The sequence below is a fragment of the Coregonus lavaretus genome (genome assembly GCF_964263955.1).
Source record: "Coregonus lavaretus genome assembly, chromosome: 35".
Lineage (NCBI taxonomy): Eukaryota > Metazoa > Chordata > Actinopteri > Salmoniformes > Salmonidae > Coregonus > Coregonus lavaretus.
Genome location: NC_140022.1, coordinates 1,503,125 through 1,520,779, shown reverse-complemented (window position 1 = coordinate 1,520,779; position 17,655 = coordinate 1,503,125). Strand labels below are relative to the sequence as shown.

Here is a 17,655-nt window from a genome sequence, read left to right as displayed (position 1 = left end):
GTCCAACCCCAACCCTGGCCAGGCTCCAGTCCAACCCCAACCCTGACCAGGCTCCAGTCCAACCCCAACCCTGACCAGGCTCCAGTCCAACCCCAACCCAATCTCTCAACAGGAGAAACCTTAGCCTGGAATCCCCTCTGAATATCTCTTAGCAGGAGAAACCTTAGCCTGGAATCCCCTCTGAATATCTCTCAGCAGGAGAAACCTAGCCTGAAATCCCCTCTGAATATCTCTCAGCATGAGAAACCTTAGCCTGAAATCCCCTCTGAATATCTCTCAGCAGGAGAAACCTTAGCCTGGAATCCCCTCTGAATATCTCTCAGCAGGAGAAACCTTAGCCTGGAATCCCCTCTGAATATCTCTCAGCAGGAGAAACCTTAGCCTGGAATCCCCTCTGAATATCTCTCAGCAGGAGAAACCTTAGCCTGGAATCCCCTCTGAATATCTCTCAGCAGGAGAAACCTTAGCCTGGAATATCACTCTGACTATAGTGTGGTAGTTTTCCTGACTAGCAGAAACCAGGACTGCAGGGTAGAGTCCACCAGAATGAAAACAGAGTAGCTTGGCCCACTGCTGTTCTCTTGTCTACATAGTCATTGTAGTTCCAGAGAAACAACATGTAAACAGACATGGGGTTATGACAGTGAGAACAGCAGTAGCCATGTGGTTCTCTCTACAGCTGAATCATCACCCTTCCCTTCTCTCTCTCTCTCTCTCTCTCTCTCTCTCTCTCTCTCTCTCTCTCTCTCTCTCTCTCTCTCTCTCTCTCTCTCTCTCCCTGTGTCTCTCTCTCTCTCTCCCTGTGTCTGTCTCTCTCTCTCCCTGTGTCTCTCTCTCTCTCTCTCTCCCTGTCTCTCTCTCTCTCTCTCTCTCTCTCTCCCTGTGTCTCTCTCTCTCCCTGTGTCTCTCTCTCTCCCTGTGTCTCTCTCTCTCTCTCTCTCTCCCTGTGTCTCTCTCTCTCTCTCCCTGTGTCTCTCTCTCTCTCTCCCTGTGTCTCTCTCTCTCTCTCCTCTCCCTGTGTCTCTCTCTCTCTCTCCCCCGTGTCTCTCTCTCTCTCTCTCTCTCTCTTCCCTGTGTCTCTCTCTCTCTCTCTCTCTCCCTGTGTCTCTCTCTCTATCTCTCCCTGTGTCTCTCTCTCTCTCTCTCTCTCTCTCTCATCTCTCTCTCCTCTCTCATCTCTCTCTCTCTCTCTCTCTCTCCCTGTCTCTCTCTCCCTGTGTCTCCCTCTCTCTATCCCTGTGTCTCCCTCTCTCTCTCCCTGTCTCTCTCTCTCTCTCTCTCTCTCTCTCTCTCTCCCTGTCCCTGTCTCTCTCTCTCTCTCTCCCTGTCTCTCTCTCTCTCTCTCTCTCTCTTCCCTGTCTCTCTCTCTCTCTCTCTCTCTCTCTCTCTCTCTGTCTCTGTCTCTGTCTCTGTCTCTGTCTCTGTCTCTGTCTCTGTCTCTGTCCTCTCTCTCTCTCTCTCTCTCTGTCTCTGTCTCTCTCTCTCTCTCTCTCTCTCCTCTCCCTGTGTCTCTCTCTCTCTCTCTCTCTCTCTCCCTGTGTCTCTCTCTCTCTCTCTCTCTCTCCCTGTGTCTCTCTCTCTCTCTCCCTGTGTCTCTCTCTCTCTCTCCCTGTGTCTCTCTATCCCTGTGTCCTCCCTCTCTCTCTCTCTCTCTCTCTCTCTCTCTCTCTCTCTCTCTCTCTCTCTCTCTCTCTCTCTCTCTCTCATCCTCTCTCTCTCTCTCTCTCTCTCTCTCTCTCTCTCTCCCTGTGTCTCTCTCTCTCTCTCCCTGTGTCTGTCTCTCTCTCTCCCTGTGTCTCTCTCTCTCTCTCTCTCCCTGTCTCTCTCTCTCTCTCTCTCTCTCTCCCTGTGTCTCTCTCTCTCTCCCTGTGGTCCTCTCTCTCTCCCTGTGTCTCTCTCTCTCTCTCTCTCTCTCCCTGTGTCTCTCTCTCTCCTCTCCCCTGTGTCTCTCTCTCTCTCTCCCTGTGTCTCTCTCTCTCTCTCCTCTCCCTGTGTCTCTCTCTCTCTCTCTCCCCGTGTCTCTCTCTCTCTCTCTCTCTCTCCCTGTGTCTCTCTCTCTCTCTCTCTCTCCCTGTGTCTCTCTCTCTATCTCTCCCTGTGTCCTCTCTCTCTCTCTCTCTCTCTCTCTCTCTCTCTCTCTCTCTCTCTCTCTCTCTCTCTCTCTCTCCCTGTCCCTGTCTCTCTCTCTCTCTCTCCCTGTCTCTCTCTCTCTCTCTCTCTCTCTCCCTGTCTCTCTCTCTCTCTCTCTCTCTCTCTCTCTCTCTGTCTCTGTCTCTGTCTCTGTCTCTGTCTCTGTCTCTGTCTCTGTCTCTCTCTCTCTCTCTCTCTCTGTCTCTGTCTCTCTCTCTCTCTCTCTCTCTCCTCTCCCTGTGTCTCTCTCTCTCTCTCTCTCTCTCCCTGTGTCTCTCTCTCTCTCTCTCTCTCCCTGTGTCTCTCTCTCTCTCTCCCTTGTGTCTCTCTCTCTCTCTCCCTGTGTCTCTCTATCCCTGTGTCTCCCTCTCTCTCTCTCTCTCTCTCTCTCTCTCTCTCTCTCTCTCTCTCTCTCTCTCTCTCTCTCTCTCTCTCTCTCTCTCTCTCTCTCTCTCTCTCTCTCTCTCTCTCTCTCTCTCTCTCTCTCTCTCTCTCTCTCTCTCTCTCTCTCTCTCTCTCTCTCTGCTCCTCATTGCAGTATCAGGCCACATCTTCCTCCAGTCTCATGGCTCTCTGCTTGTGGCAATGATATCAATGGAGTCATTATGGGGAGCTATTTATCTAATATTAGCTTGAGGGGTGCTTGTCGGTGGTGCTCATCGCTAAACAATGAGGAGTAGTGTAGACTAGAGGCTGCTGTCCAGCTCTGAGGCACGTCGTAGGAAAACGATTAAATGTAAATGATTGTCAGATGTCTTGGCTCGTTCAGTGTGACAGGCTCTAGGTCTGCCGATTTTTAAGTACCACTATGTGCGGTCGTAGGCTCCGACAAAGTTCTGGCAGTGGATTTTATTGTGTAGTGTGGCTTGTGTTATGAGACAATCCCGGTGACTGACCAATAGGTGCACAGGATTATTATTAGTATTAAGATAATTAATATTAATAATTGTATTAATATTATTAGAATTGTTATTGTTATTATATTATTATTATTATTAAGCCAGATTAATATAATGTGTTCGACGCATTATATGTTTAAACGCATACATGCTGTGCAAGAAGAACGATTTCCCTAATAACCTTGTTTAGGCTAAATTCATCTGAAATCAGGCTTCCTGATGGGATTTTGATAAATGCACAAAATCGCCAATCAAAATAAACGTTCTACCACAGCGACATGTTATTTTGGGGAAGCCTATTTGATTCTGGTTTTGGACATACAGTACCAGTCAAAGGTCTGGATACACCTACTCATTCCAGGGTTTTTCTTTATTTTTACTATTTTCTACATTGTAGAATAATAGTGAAGACATCAAAACTATGAAATAACACATATGGAATCATGTAGTAACCAAAACATTGTTAAACAAATCAAATTATATTTTATATTTGAGATTCTTCAAATAGCCACCCTTTGCCTTGATGACGGCTTTGCACACTCTTGGCATTCTCTCAAGCAGCTTTTCCACCAGTTCCCACATATGCTGAGCACTTGTTGGCTGCTTTTCCTTCACTCTGCAGTCCGACTCATCCCAAACCATCTCAATTGGGTTGTGGTCGGGGGATTGTGGAGGCCAGGTCATCTGATGCAGCACTCCATCACTCTCATTCTTGGTAAAATAGCCCTTACACAGCCTGGAGGTGTGTTGGGTCATTGTCCTGTTGAAAAACAAATGATAGTCCCACTAAGCCCAAATCAGATGGGATGGCGATTCGCTGCAGAATGCTGTGGTAGCCATGCTGGTTAAGTGTACCTTGAATTTTACATAAATCACAGACAATGTCACCAGCAAAGCACCCCCACACCATAACACCTCCTCCTCCATGCTTTACGTGGGAAATACACATGCGGAGATTATCCGTTCACCCACACCGCGTCTCACAAAGACACGGTGGTTGGAACCAAAAATCTCCTATTTGGACTCCCGACCAAAGGACAAATTTCCACCGATCTAATGTCCATTGCTCGTGTCTCTTCTTCTTATTGGTGTCCTTTAGTAGTGTTTTCTTTGCAGCAATTCGACCATGAAGGCCTGATTCACACAGTCTCCTCTGAACAGTTGATGTTGAGATGTGTCTGCTACTTGAACTCTGTGAAGCATTTATTTGGGTTGCAATTTCTGAGGCTGGTAACTCTAATGAATTTATCCTTGCAGCAGAGGTAACTCTGGGTCTTCCATTCCTGTGGCGGTCCTCATGAGAGCCAGTTTCATCATAGCGCTTGATGGTTTTTGCGACTGCACTTGAAGAAACTTTCAAAGTTCTTGAAATGTTCCATATTGACTGACCTTCATGTCTTAAAGTAATGATGAACTGTCATTTCTCTTTGCTTATTTGAGCTGTTCTTGCCATTAATATGGACTTGGTCTTTTATCAAATAGGGCTATCTTCTGTATACCCCTCTACCTTGTCACAACACAACTGATTGGCTCAAACGCATTAAGAAGGAAAGAAATTCCACAAATTAACTTTTAAGGAGGCACACCTGTTAATTGAAATGCATTCCAGGTGACTACATCATGAAACTGGTTGAGAGAATGCCAAGAGTGTGCAAAGCTGTCATCAAGGCAAAGAGTGGCTATTTGAAGAATCTCAAATATAGCATATATTTTGATTTGTTTAATACTTTTTTGGTTACTACATGATTCCATATGTGTTGTTTCATAGTTTTGATGTATTCAGTATCATTCTACAATGTAAAAATAAAGAAAAACCCTTGAATGAGTAGGTGTGTCCAAACTTTTGACTGGTAGTGTATATAAAAAGTTTGTATGTGAACTATTTTAAGATGCATACTTTCCGAACTCACTTCACTCGTGCATAGAGAGAGGCTTGCGCTGCTGGTGCTGGCACATGCACAGATCAAATACACCGCTGCAGTTGACGTAGCCTAGGTCAGCTGACGTAGCCTAGGTCAGCTGACGTAGCCTAGGTCAGCTGACGTAGCCTAGGTCAGCTGACGTAGCCTAGGTCAGCTGACGTAGCCTCTCAAGCCAATCGTAGAATGTGATGACAGAACTGAAACAAATCGTAGAATCTGGCCAGGTTGACATCAATATTTTAATTTGGTAACATCGTTCAATGTGACGTGATAATCGTAAAAGACTGAATCCGATGTACAGTCTGCAAAGGCCTTTAGATGTTGTTGAACACTTCTCCATATAGCCATGTCATCAGTTTCAAAATCGTTATTGAAACTAATATGGGAAATTTTCAGTTCATGAAATACTTTTCAGACACCTCATGTCCTTCCTTTATTGACTGAACATTGTGATAGATGGAATCCCCCTCAACCCTTAAACAACAATGTCAGACTGATACAGCTGAAGGCCAATTGTCTCTGGGCAGGACAGTTTCAGCATCCCAACCATCACTGGAATGGAACAGTGGAATGGAACAGTGGAATGCAGTGGTTTAGAGGACAGGTGGTGGTATCATGTTGTCATCTCAAGGACAGCGTCAGCTCTTCTGGCTACTGCAGTGTCACACTGGCTTAGAGAGAGCTGGAGAGGAGAGATGGGCCTCCGCTACTGCTCTTTGTTCCTCTCAGAAGGTGTTGAAGTCATCAGGAGGTGGGCTGAGAGATTAGGGGGGGTCGTTCCACCTCAAAAAGCACAAGAGAGAGGATTTCCACACCCACCATTTCAGATTGTTCTAAAATCGTTTCTGTTGTTAGAAACAGATAAGATTAGCATTCCCGCAACATTAAATTATTGAAATATAATTTGAAATATAATTTGATCCCACCTGATGGGCCGCCCCCACGTAGTGAAGGTAGGAAACAACATCTCCACTTCGCTGATCCTCAACACTAGGGCCCCACAAGGGTGCGAGCTCAGCCCCCTCCTGTACTCCCTGTTCACCCATGACTGCGTGGTCAAGCACGCCTCCAACTCAATCATCAAGTTTGCAGACGACACAACCGTAGTAGGCTTGATTACCAACAATGACGAGACCGCCTACAGGGAGGAGATGAAGGCTCTGGGAGTGTGGTGCCAGGAAAATAACCTCTCAACGTCAACAAAACAAAGAAGATGATCGTGGACTTCAGGAAACAGCAGAGGGTGCACCCCCCTATCCACATCGACGGGACCACAGTGGAGAAGGTGGAAAGCTTCAAGTTCCTTGGCATACACATCACCGACAAACTGAAATGGTCCACCCACGCAGACAGTGTGGTGAAGAAGGCCCAACAGAGTCTCTTCAACCTCAGGAGGCTGAAGAAATTCGGCTTGGCACCTAAAACCCTCACAAACTTTTACAGATGCACAATTGAGAGCATCCTGTCGGGCTGTATCACCACCTGGTACGGCAACTGCACCGCCCGCAACCGCAAGGCTCTCCAGAGGGTGGTGCGGTCTGCCAAACGCATTATCGGGGGCAAACTACCCGCCCTCCAAGACACATACAGCACCCGATGACACAGGAAGGCCAAGAAGATCATCAAGGACATCAACCACCCAAGCCACTGCCTGTTCACCCCGCTATCATCCAGAAGGCGAGGTCAGTACAGGTGCATCAAAGCTGGGACCGAGAAAATGAAAAACAGCTTCTATCTCAAGGCCATCAGACTGTTAAATAGCCATCACTAGCACATTAGAGGCTGCTGCTGCCTATTGAAATCACTGGCCACTTTAAGAAATGGAACACTAGTCACTTTAATAATGTTTACAGTCACTTTAATAATGTTTACATATCTTGCACTACTCGTCTCATATGTATATACTGCATCCTATTCTATTATTATTATATTCTACTGTATCTTAGTCCATGCCGCTCAGTCATTGCTTGTCCATATACAGTGAGGGGAAAAAAGTATTTGAGTATTTGCTGATTTTGTACGTCTGCCCACTGACAAAGACATGATCAGTCTATAATTTTAATGGTAGGTTTATTTGAACAGTGAGAGTCAGAATAACAAAACAAAAATCCAGAAAAACGCATGTCAAAAATGTTATAAATTGATTTGCATTTTAATAAGGGAAATAAGTATTTGACCCCTCTGCAAAACATGACTTAGTACTTGGTGGCAAAACCCTTGTTGGCAATCATAGAGGTCAGACGTTTCTTGTAGTTGGCCACCAGGTTTGCACACATCTCAGGAGGGATTTTGTCCCACTCCTCTTTGCAGATCTTCTCCAAGTCATTAAGGTTTCGAGGCTGACGTTTGCCAACTCGAACCTTCAGCTCCCTCCACAGATTTTCTATGGGATTAAGGTCTGGAGACTGGCTAGGCCACTCCAGGAATGTAATGTGCTTCTTCTTGAGCCACTCCTTTGTTGCCTTGGCCGTGTGTTTTGGGTCATTGTCATGCTGGAACACCCATCCACGACCCATTTTCAATGCCCTGGCTGAGGGAAGGAGGTTCTCCCCCAAGATTTGACGGTACATGACCCCGTCCATCGTCCCTTTGATGCGGTGAAGTTGTCCTGTCCCCTTAGCAGAAAAACACCCCCAAAGCATAATGTTTCCACCTCCATGTTTGACGGTGGGGATGGTGTTCTTGGGGTCATAGGCAGCATTCCTCCTCCTCCAAACACGGCGAGTTGAGTTGATTTCAAAGAGCTCGATTTTGGTCTCATCTGACCACAACACTTTCACCCAGTTCTCCTCTGAATCATTCAGATGTTCATTGGCAAACTTCAGACGGGCCTGTATATGTGCTTTCTTGAGCAGGGGGACCTTGCGGGCGCTGCAGGATTTCAGTCCTTTACGGCGTAGTGTGTTACCAATTGTTTTCTTGGTGACTATGGTCCCAGCTGCCTTGAGATCATTGACAAGATCCTCCAGTGTAGTTCTGGGCTGATTCCTCACCGTTCTCATGATCATTGCAACTCCACGAGGTGAGATCTTGCATGGAGCCCCAGGCCGAGGGAGATTTAGAGTTATTTTGTGTTTCTTCCATTTGCGAATAATCGCACCAACTGTTGTCACCTTCTCACCAAGCTGCTTGGCGACGGTCTTGTAGCCCATTCCAGCCTTGTGTAGGTCTACAATCTTGTCCCAGACATCCATGGAGAGCTCTTTGGTCTTGGCCATGGTGGAGAGTTTGGAATCTGATTGATTGATTGCTTCTGTGGACAGGTGTCTTTTATACAGGTAACAAGCTGAGATTAGGAGCACTCCCTTTAAGTGTGCTCCTAATCTCAGCTCGTTACCTGTATAAAAGGCACCTGGGAACCAGAAATCTTTCTGATTGAGAGGGGGTCAAATACTTATTTCCCTCATTAAAATGCAAATCAATTTCTAAAATTTTTGACATGCGTTTTTCAGGATTTTTGTTTTGTTATTCTGACTCTCACTGTTCAAATAAACCTACCATTAAAATTATAGACTGATCATTTCTTTGTCAGTGGGCAAACGTACAAAATCAGCAGGGGATCAAATACTTTTTTCCCTCACTGTATGTATATTTTCTTAAATTCCATTCCTTACTAGTTTTGTGTGTATTAGGTATATGTTGCGGAATTGTTAGATATTACTTGTTAGATATTAGTGCACTGTCGGAGCTAGAAGCACAAGCATTTCGCTACACCCGCTATAACATCTGCTAAACACGTGTATGTGACAAATAAAATTTGATTTGATTTGAATTGATTGCATCCAAATTGGCCATTTGAAAATATAGTACCTAACATCCGATTTGGAGCAAACCTTTTTTTTCTAACAATGTGTAAGACATGAGGATTCCAAAGAAATTGTCAAAAGCCACGGACAGTAATATGACTCTGCGGCTCTGAGTATTTTTTTCTTCATCCTATGTAATGCATTCTCAGTGAATTTGGTGATGATGGAACGAACTGCAAAAATCTCTGAAGCTGGAGACACTTATCTCCCTCACTATCTTTAAGCATCAGTTGTCAGAGCAGCTTACCGATCACTGAACCTGTACACAGCCCATCTGTAATTAGCCCACCCAACTACCTCATCCCCATATTGTTATTTACATTGTTATTTATTTGCTCATTTGCACCCCAGTATCTCTATTTGCACATCTATCACTCCAGTGTTAATACTAAATTATAATTGTAATTATTTTGTAAGGTGCTGCCTTAGAGAGATAGAAAGGTGCTGCCTTAGAGAGAAAGAAAGGTGCTGCCTTAGAGAGAGAGAGATAGCAAGGTGCTGCCTTAGAGAGAGAGATAGCAAGGTGCTGCCTTAGAGAGAGAGAGATAGCAAGGTGCTGCCTTAGAGAGATAGTAAGGTGCTGCCTTAGAGAGATAGCAAGATGTTGCCTTAGAGAGAGATAGCAAGGTGCTGCCTTAGAGAGATTGATAGAAAGGTGCTGCCTTAGAGAGCGAGAGAGAGAGAGAAATGTACTTTAGCAGAGAGAGGTGGATGTAGAGAGATTTAGTGAGATAGAAAGGTGCTACTTTAGAGAGATGGAGAGACAGGATGGCTGTGAGTTGGGTCTCATTCGTATCAGGTCTTCCTGTTGACCACATTGACAGGAAGCTAGAGGCCTCTGCAGCTGAAACTGTCATCTCTCTCTCTCTCTCTATCTCTCTCTCATTGACTGGTAACTAATGCAAATCACATGCATATGGACTGGGCTAGTCTATAACTAATGTAAATCACATGCATACTGAGCTAGTCTATAACTAATGTAAATCACATATGGACTGGGCTAATCTATAACAGGGATGGGCAACCCGCTTTTGAAGGCCCTCAGATACATTCAATTGAAATAAATTCATTAGGCCCTAATCTATGGATTTCACATGACTGGGCAGCGGTGCAGCCATGGGTGGGCCTTGGAGGGCATAGGCCCACCCACTGGGGAGCCAGGCCCAGCCAGTCAGAATGAGTTTTCCCCTACAGAATTGCTTTATTACAGACAGAAATACTCCTGAGCTATTGCGGAGGCACACCAGTATCCCCAGTAGTACTTTTACCGTTAATTCCCATAATCTATCATCTACAATGTTTGTTTGGTTACGGTAATTTCTGTTAATGCAGTCAATATATTATTATTACAGTCTTACCGTTGTCATTGTAGGAGTGGACACGTTGTTTGCAGAGCATACAACCTAGGCTACACTTGTGAGAAACAAGTTGGTTTATTTAATTCCATTTACGAGTTGTCAATTCATTCATTGTCTTTTGTTTGGAGCGCTCCTGTCAATCTTGAGTAAGGACATGCACCTAGCCTATTTGAAAAAGTATTTTCAGCTCTCTCCCTTCCGATAACCACTCAGCATGAAAGGGGAAAATGTGTCATGCTCTGATCCGGTGGAAAAGTCATCAAATAGGCCTACCTGATTACTTCTTATCCCTTGCGCAAAAATAGCCTACAGATGTGTCTGTCTGGAGCTCACTGGCACGGGAAACTCTGATGGTCCGAATATTTTATACAATGTTGCAAGTTTGGTAGCACAAGCTTTGGGCTGGACCAAGTTAATAGTTGATACAATGATTCAGGTTTGGTGCAGACAGACCATGTGTAGCCAATGTGATTTATAGGAGATTTATTTTCATCAGGATATTTTCTACCTGCAGGCTGCAATGTTTTTATTTGTTGGCTTTATGTAGGCTATTTTTACATATTGGCAAATGGCAATAGAAGTAACTTTTAGAATTGTATCATTTTCATTTAGATATAATTTTGGTTAACCACATTACATTTATTTTGAGATATGAAGACTTTATTATAAATTAAATGAAACTGTTCCACGAAAATGTGCATATGAAAATCATAACTGGCACGGAAATCAATAGAAATTGTATGATAAATTGACACTTCAAATGAAAAAGGTTGCCTGCTGCTGGTGTAGCCTATTACCAGCAACTTCAGGAGCTTAAAGGGCAGAATCTGAGAAGGCCAGCAGCAGCGGGAGGAGGAGGGTCAGGAACAGGGTTTCTTTCTTCTGGTTAGGCTATATTGATCTCTAGCTCCCTCTTGAGTAATTTGTGTGTCTTCATTTTTAATCACAGTGCTTAAAGCACCAGACAAGCTCAACAGCCTACATATAGTTGATTTTATAAAAACATATATATATATATATGGAAAAATACACGTTTTAAAATTTCTACCAATCGATTGGTCGACGACTCTCGGTCGACCAAGATTTTGTTTAATCGGGGACAGCCCTAGATTGGATGATGGTTGTCATCTGTCTACTGTACCAGGAAGTGTTTCTGGATCAATATGATTGTTTCCCTTGTGGTTTTATAGCTCAAGTACTTTGCAAGTTATTTCAATACATCCTGTTATTTCTGTGCAAAGACTATTCTGTATGTATCTGCAGTCACACAGCTTGCTTTTAAGGACTGTGGTGAAAGCCTATTGGGCAGAAACTGGTTGGAACAACAATGTTTCCACGTAATTTCAACAAAAAAATGTAATGTGATGACATTGAATCAAAGTGGAAAATGGATTGGATTTGAAAACAGTCATCAACCTAAGGAAATGTCTTATTTTTTCCCACCCAACTTTTATCCTTAATCCAATGATATGGTGAAATTTTTTCTTGATTTCATGTTGAATTCATGTTAGTTGACAACTCAACCAAATGTAAATCAAAACTAGATGTTGAACTGACGTCTGTGCCCACTGGGAGAGGTGTGTGTGTGTGTTTGGCGGGTTGTGTCGTTCTGAGTGTGTTTTCCCATGTCTCTGAAGGTTTGTTGCGGTCCAGTCTGGTTATGTATATAGCATGTGTAAGCCTACTGTTTGTGTGGATATTTAGGAAGTATTTCATTGGATGGATTTTGTGTATTCTCTTCATCAGGGGTGAAGCTGTAAAATAGTAGCTGAAGAGAGAGAAGATGCCTCCTCCCCCGCCACCACCCCCCGCCCCTCCCCCACCCCCAACCTTCGCTGTGGTAAGCACGCCAAAGATATAATAATAATAATATGCCATTTAGCAGACGCTTTTATCCAAAGCGACTTACAGTCATGCGTGCATAATTTTTTTTGTGTACGGGTGGTCCCGGGGATCGAACCCACTACCTTGGCGTTACAAGCGCCGTGCTCTACCAGCTGAGCTACAGAGGACCACTAATATGAGTTAACGTGACAGTGGAAAGTTCTGACTAATAATAGTAATGCTATAGTATTATCTAACAGGATGCTTTGTTTGTGTTTTATGTTGTGAACATCCGCAGGCAAACACAAAGAAGCCGTCGCTCAATAAGAATGAAGTCCAAGGAAGAAACGCCTTACTGTCTGATATCGGCAAAGGTGCACGTCTGAAGAAGGCTGTCACCAATGACAGGAGTCAACCCATCATTGACAGTGAGTAAACATGTATTTGTTGCTGGTGTGTATTCTAAAGGCTTTACTCAGAATGTACTCGTCCTCAGTTTAACAATTAGGAAATGTGGAAGCTACTGGAAACCTACAAAGGCCTTCTGCAGATAATTCGATTTCAAATGCTTATGCCTGAGGAAAAAGAGATTCAATACCTTACTTCACAGAACCCAAAGGAGGTGGAGGTGGAGGTGGAGGTGGAGGTGGAGGTGGAGGTGGAGGTGGTGGAGGAGGAGGAGGAGGAGGAGGAGGAGGAGGTCCAGCACTAGGAGGTCTCTTCGCAGGAGGCATGCCCAAGCTTCGGTCCTCAGGAGGGACCAGCAACGGTAATAATCCATCATGTGTATAATAACAACCTACGATGTACTGAAGCAGCCTCTTGAGGTTGTGTTCATATGGTTTGTAGCCGTGTTTGAGATAAGCCATGATAACTATCTTGAACAGGTGTAATATGTGTTGCTATATGTAAACTGTACTGCGCCACCTTTTTATACACGAGGGGCGGTCCTCGGGCCAAGTCAATTACAGGTCTGTCAAATGAATGACACACACAGAGTTAACCAAAGTGCCAAGGTTATTACATAAAAAAACAATAATACAATTCATGACCCCCCCCCCCCCCCCCCCCACCCCACCCAGAAAAGGAACTCAGTCCGGTTGTGCATCATCAGTTCCTCTTGTCATGTTAAACACTCTTTGTAGTATAACACACTGGAGATTAAACACTCTTTGTAGTATAACACACTGGAGATTAAACACTATTTGTAGTATAACACACTGGAAATTAAACACTCTTTGTAAGATAACACATTGGTGATTAAACACTCTTTGTAAGATAACACATTGGTGATTAAACACTCTTTGTAGTATAACACTCTTTTTGTAAGATGATGATGACACACTGGTGATAATTAGCATGCGAAAGCACGCACGTAAATTCATACAACTTGCTTCTGCTCTCTAACCAAATAGTTCCCTCTTAAAACCAGCCAGCCCTGGAGGACTGACAAAACATACAAACAAACATATAACAAAGAAAATTCAACTAGTCCGCCCGCCAGGGCAATCCCAAATATTTTGCCCGAATACCAGCTCATTTGCCCAGGCGGACTAGACAAACCAAAAAAACCTACCTAATGTAAGGGACACAAACAATAACAGCAGCGATAAGGCTTTACCAATTCTCTGAAAAATATAAACAATAATTATAACCCTGGCTCCTTTATAAAATAGCAATATTAAAACTTCAATACTTTATTAAATACACAACATTATGAAAAAGACACGATTCACATTACAATACCTTTCAAAGTTCCTGGGCTATACCCTGTCCCCAGCCCAAGCCGCTTTTCCCCCAACAGCGTTGAAGATGCAATACAAACTGCAATACAAACCATTGTTTTACATAGCTGACGTTTACTTGCGTAAACCTGTAAAACATTTACAGAAAAATAAACAAAAGTTGCTTACCAAATGTACAGCCCATGGATATCATCCATGGCAGAACACCGGCTCGCTAATCGAGAGTTCCGGCTCGCTAACTTATCCCCAATTCTCACCTGGTCTCACACCAGGCTACATATATTTCTGTGATGCATAGAGGACACTAGTTGGTTGATTGTTTTTAACCGGAGCCCCATGTAGGACAAAATGATGATCGGCAAGGTGTGTGATGTTTGAAACCCTTATTACCCAGCAGGCCCTAGGCCCCCCATGCTACCTCCAGGAGGTCGTTCCTCAGGCCCCAGACCGTTTGGTGGTGGGGGCCCCTCCGCTGGCCCTCCGCGGTTCCAAGGGGCCCCAGCCTTTCCCCGGAGCAGCGCCCCCGACCTCCCCAGGGGACGGGCTGGCCCCCCGCGACCAGAGACCCCCGGCGGACCCCCTCCCCCCGTCCCCAACACCCCACGGCCCAACCAGAGCCGAGGGACCCCGCCTGTTCCAGGAGGAGCCCGGCCCCCCAGCTCAACCCCGGCCCCTCCACCACCCAACCTTGCAGGCAGAAACCCAGGCCTGCCCCCTCCCCCTGGCCCTATAGGGGCCCCGCCTGGGCCCAAATCCTCCTTTGGGGCCCCTCCGGTTCCCAGTAGTGGACGTCCCCCTCTACCCCCAGTCCCCCACCCTGGCAGACCCTCGGAGGACCCCCGGCCCCCACCCCCACCCCTGGGGGGCCGCCGGCCCTCCACACTCAGAGACGGACCCTCACCATCTTTCAACTCCAAGCCCCCCAGCTCATCTTCCCCTCAGCCCCCCATCGGCGGCGGTGGAGCTCCCCCTCTCCCTCCTGGCAGACCGGGCCTTCCCATGCTGCCCCCTACGCCTGCGGGAGGAGACGAACACACCCCCAGACTACCACAGAGGAACCTGTCACTCAACTCACTGGCACCGGCGCCCCCACCTGGCCGGTCAGGGCCACTGCCACCCCCTCCAAGTGAGAGGCCGCCCCCTCTGGGTAAAAACCCCTCAGGACGGACGGGTAAGGATGCTGCGCCCTTCAGTCTCCCCTCAGGTCACATAATGATAGGTTCACTGTCTCTTTTTGGGTTAGCTTAGCAGCTACAAACATAGCTAACCTTTCTGTGGTCAGTTTGTTCAGACATCAGTACACAGTGTATGTGTTTTGAGACTGGATGGAATGTAGTTATCTTATGTAGCTATGATGTGACCTATAGAGATGATATACATGATGCTATTATATAGAACTAGTGTTGTATTGAACTCTGTGGTGTAACCTCTTCCCCCCCAGGCCCGCTCCCTCCCCCTCCCCCCTCAGGTCCACGTGGAGGCAGTATAAGGTCATCTCCAGTCCCCTCACCTCCTAACCGACCGGGAGCAGAGCCCTCCCGTGGGGGACTCCGGCCCCCGCTACCCCCAGACCGACCGGGCATAGGAGGCCCTCCTCCCCCACCTCCCCCCATGGGCAACGGCTTCCAGAACTCCCATCACCAACACGTAGGTGAGTGTAACGGAAGGAACTCGTGATGAGTAACCGTGCTTGAGACCTTATTTCCTAATGCACCCTTAGCTCCCATCGTTAATGACTTGGCTTTAGCTCAGTGCGCTAACAGTTTTGTGGTGCCCAGGAGACCCGGGTTTGAACCCAGTTGGTCACATATAGCTCTTTAACTGACCCAACTGAGAGTTGTGTTTCTCTCTCTGTCAGATGATTGGGAGGCCCGGTTCCAGTTCCACCCTGTCTCAGACCTCCCTGTCCCAGAGCCTTACGTGTCCTGTCAGAAGACATACCCGAGCAAGTTGACCAAGACCGATGGCAGAGGTAGGAACCAAGGGCTTTCCTCCCAGACCAGGGTCAAATGTCAAATACTTGCGCTGCGCTTCAACAAACTCCAAGCTAAATCAAGTGTTTGATACATGTATTCATTTGACCCAAGTCTGTTTCCTCCTGAAAGTATTAAAATGTGCCTTCAGAGTATCTTCCTGTCCTTTACAGCCTGCTTGACATGTCAGTGTGCCTTCAGAGTATCTTCCTGTCCTTTACAGCCTGCTTGACATGTCAGACTTCCTTTTCCCTCTTTCCTGTCCAGGTTCAGATAAAAAGTCGAGGGGTGCGCCCCCGCTACCCCCTATCCCCAGGTGAAGGAGGGGGTCATGTTTGGGATATCTCCTCTTCATCCATCTCTCCATCCATCCCTCCATCTGTCCCTCCCTCAGAGTACATGGATGTAAGTCTGTAACTCCCACTGCCTCTGTGTATGAGGCTTATAGCACCTCATGGATGGACCATATTTGCAGTGGGACTCACACAACCACGTATTTCTGCCTGGAGTTTACAAAATATTGTCATTAACGAACAGCACCCAAACAAACAAAGTGGCAACAGAGGCTCGTTTTATAGGCTATGCATTTGGTTTTGCTCCACTATGTAGTGTTGAAACTGTTTACTTTTCTTATCATTTTTCACTGTGCCTTTTTTTTTATGCAGTTTTGTTATGAAGGATCTTTATGAGATTTAAGGAAAACAATGATGTTGAATGCTGTGCCTGTCTTTACCAAAGGGCAACCAAACTATAGCATATAAGTTACATTATTCTAACCGTCAAAGGGTACTTCCCATACGATTATCACAGTCATGTGCAGTTCACGGCATGTCTTGAACTTTGTTTTTTACAAGGTAGAGACAAAATGGACGCTTGTGTGTTACAGTATGTGTTGATTGAACTTTTGGTGAAAATTGAACGTTTTATTTTTGCCTTGAAAGAAAACAACTGTCACTGTCACTCATGAAGGATGTTAGTTTTACTTTGTAGGATTTAAGTTGTTGGGAAGGATTATTTGTTTTTATTTTCGAAGTTATGTATTTGACTATTTCTTTGACTATACAGTTACAGTATTATCTTCTGCTTCTGTACTGCTGCTCTGGGTAGCCTCCTCTACTTGATATTAACATCAAGCTTGTCTCAGAACCACTTGCAGAGTGACAATCCAATAGTTGACCTATGAAAGTAAATCATTAAAATGTATTAAAATGTTATACATGATGCTGAAGTTATGATACGAATGCGCTTGCTCATAGAATTTGCGAGTGTTTTAATGTATGCTAGGAGGATATGAAAATGGATCAAAATATGCTGGATGTATGCTGAGTAAGGGCTATGTTTGGCCTCAGTGTTTTCTCTGTTCTGTAAAGATGATAATATGTATTTCTGAAGAGAGAATGTGGAAATGGCATGAACATGTTGCGTGTTTGACCAAAGACAATCGGCTGCACTAGGACATAGTCTCTTTCCACAGACTACCAAAGACCAAACAGCCAGAAACATCCAGCAGAAATGGAACGTTTTAAAAAGAGGACCATTCAAGTTAGTTCCTCCTCAGGTGACAGGAATAATGAATGACGTTCCTCATGGGGACATTTTTTCTTTCAGTGTTCTTTCATTATTAATTCTGTTGTCTCTTGTGCCCTCGTTGTCTCTGTTAACCCAGAAGTAAAATATTGCGTAGTTTGGTCAGCTACACAAACTGCCCACGGGAGATTAGTTCCCTATGACATTTCCAATGGTACTACCGAGTGCTTTATGCACTTTGGATTCAAAGGAAGTTATCTTATTTTTTAGATGCATTCAACTGCTTTTGTTTCAGCCTTTCAGTGTATTTTCTTCCTGAAGCTTTTCATTGTAAAACAAAACAAACTATTTCCAAATGGATTTTCTAAATAAAGCGAATAAAGTTGAAATTGAGACTTCTTGTGGCTCATACACTATAGAGGAAGTTAGTTGCTTTGCTAACACTCTCTAATTACAATATTTAGAATCTAA

At 45.1% G+C, this 17,655-nt stretch overlaps 1 protein-coding gene across 1 annotated transcript in view; it reads left to right on the top strand.

The window, feature by feature from the left end:
- wipf1b (WAS/WASL interacting protein family, member 1b) overlaps positions 1 to 17,582 on the top strand; it is a 28,973-nt gene extending 11,391 nt beyond the window's left edge. Inside the window, exons 2-8 of the mRNA XM_084152799.1 lie at positions 11,862 to 11,955; positions 12,238 to 12,367; positions 12,550 to 12,708; positions 14,079 to 14,855; positions 15,126 to 15,335; positions 15,543 to 15,656; positions 15,925 to 17,582. Coding sequence (XP_084008925.1) covers positions 11,899 to 11,955; positions 12,238 to 12,367; positions 12,550 to 12,708; positions 14,079 to 14,855; positions 15,126 to 15,335; positions 15,543 to 15,656; positions 15,925 to 15,977 — 1,500 coding nt within the window. The 5' untranslated portion in view covers positions 11,862 to 11,898 and the 3' untranslated portion in view covers positions 15,978 to 17,582. The remainder of the gene's footprint in view (positions 1 to 11,861; positions 11,956 to 12,237; positions 12,368 to 12,549; positions 12,709 to 14,078; positions 14,856 to 15,125; positions 15,336 to 15,542; positions 15,657 to 15,924) is intronic.
- Positions 17,583 to 17,655: the final 73 nt, after the last annotated feature.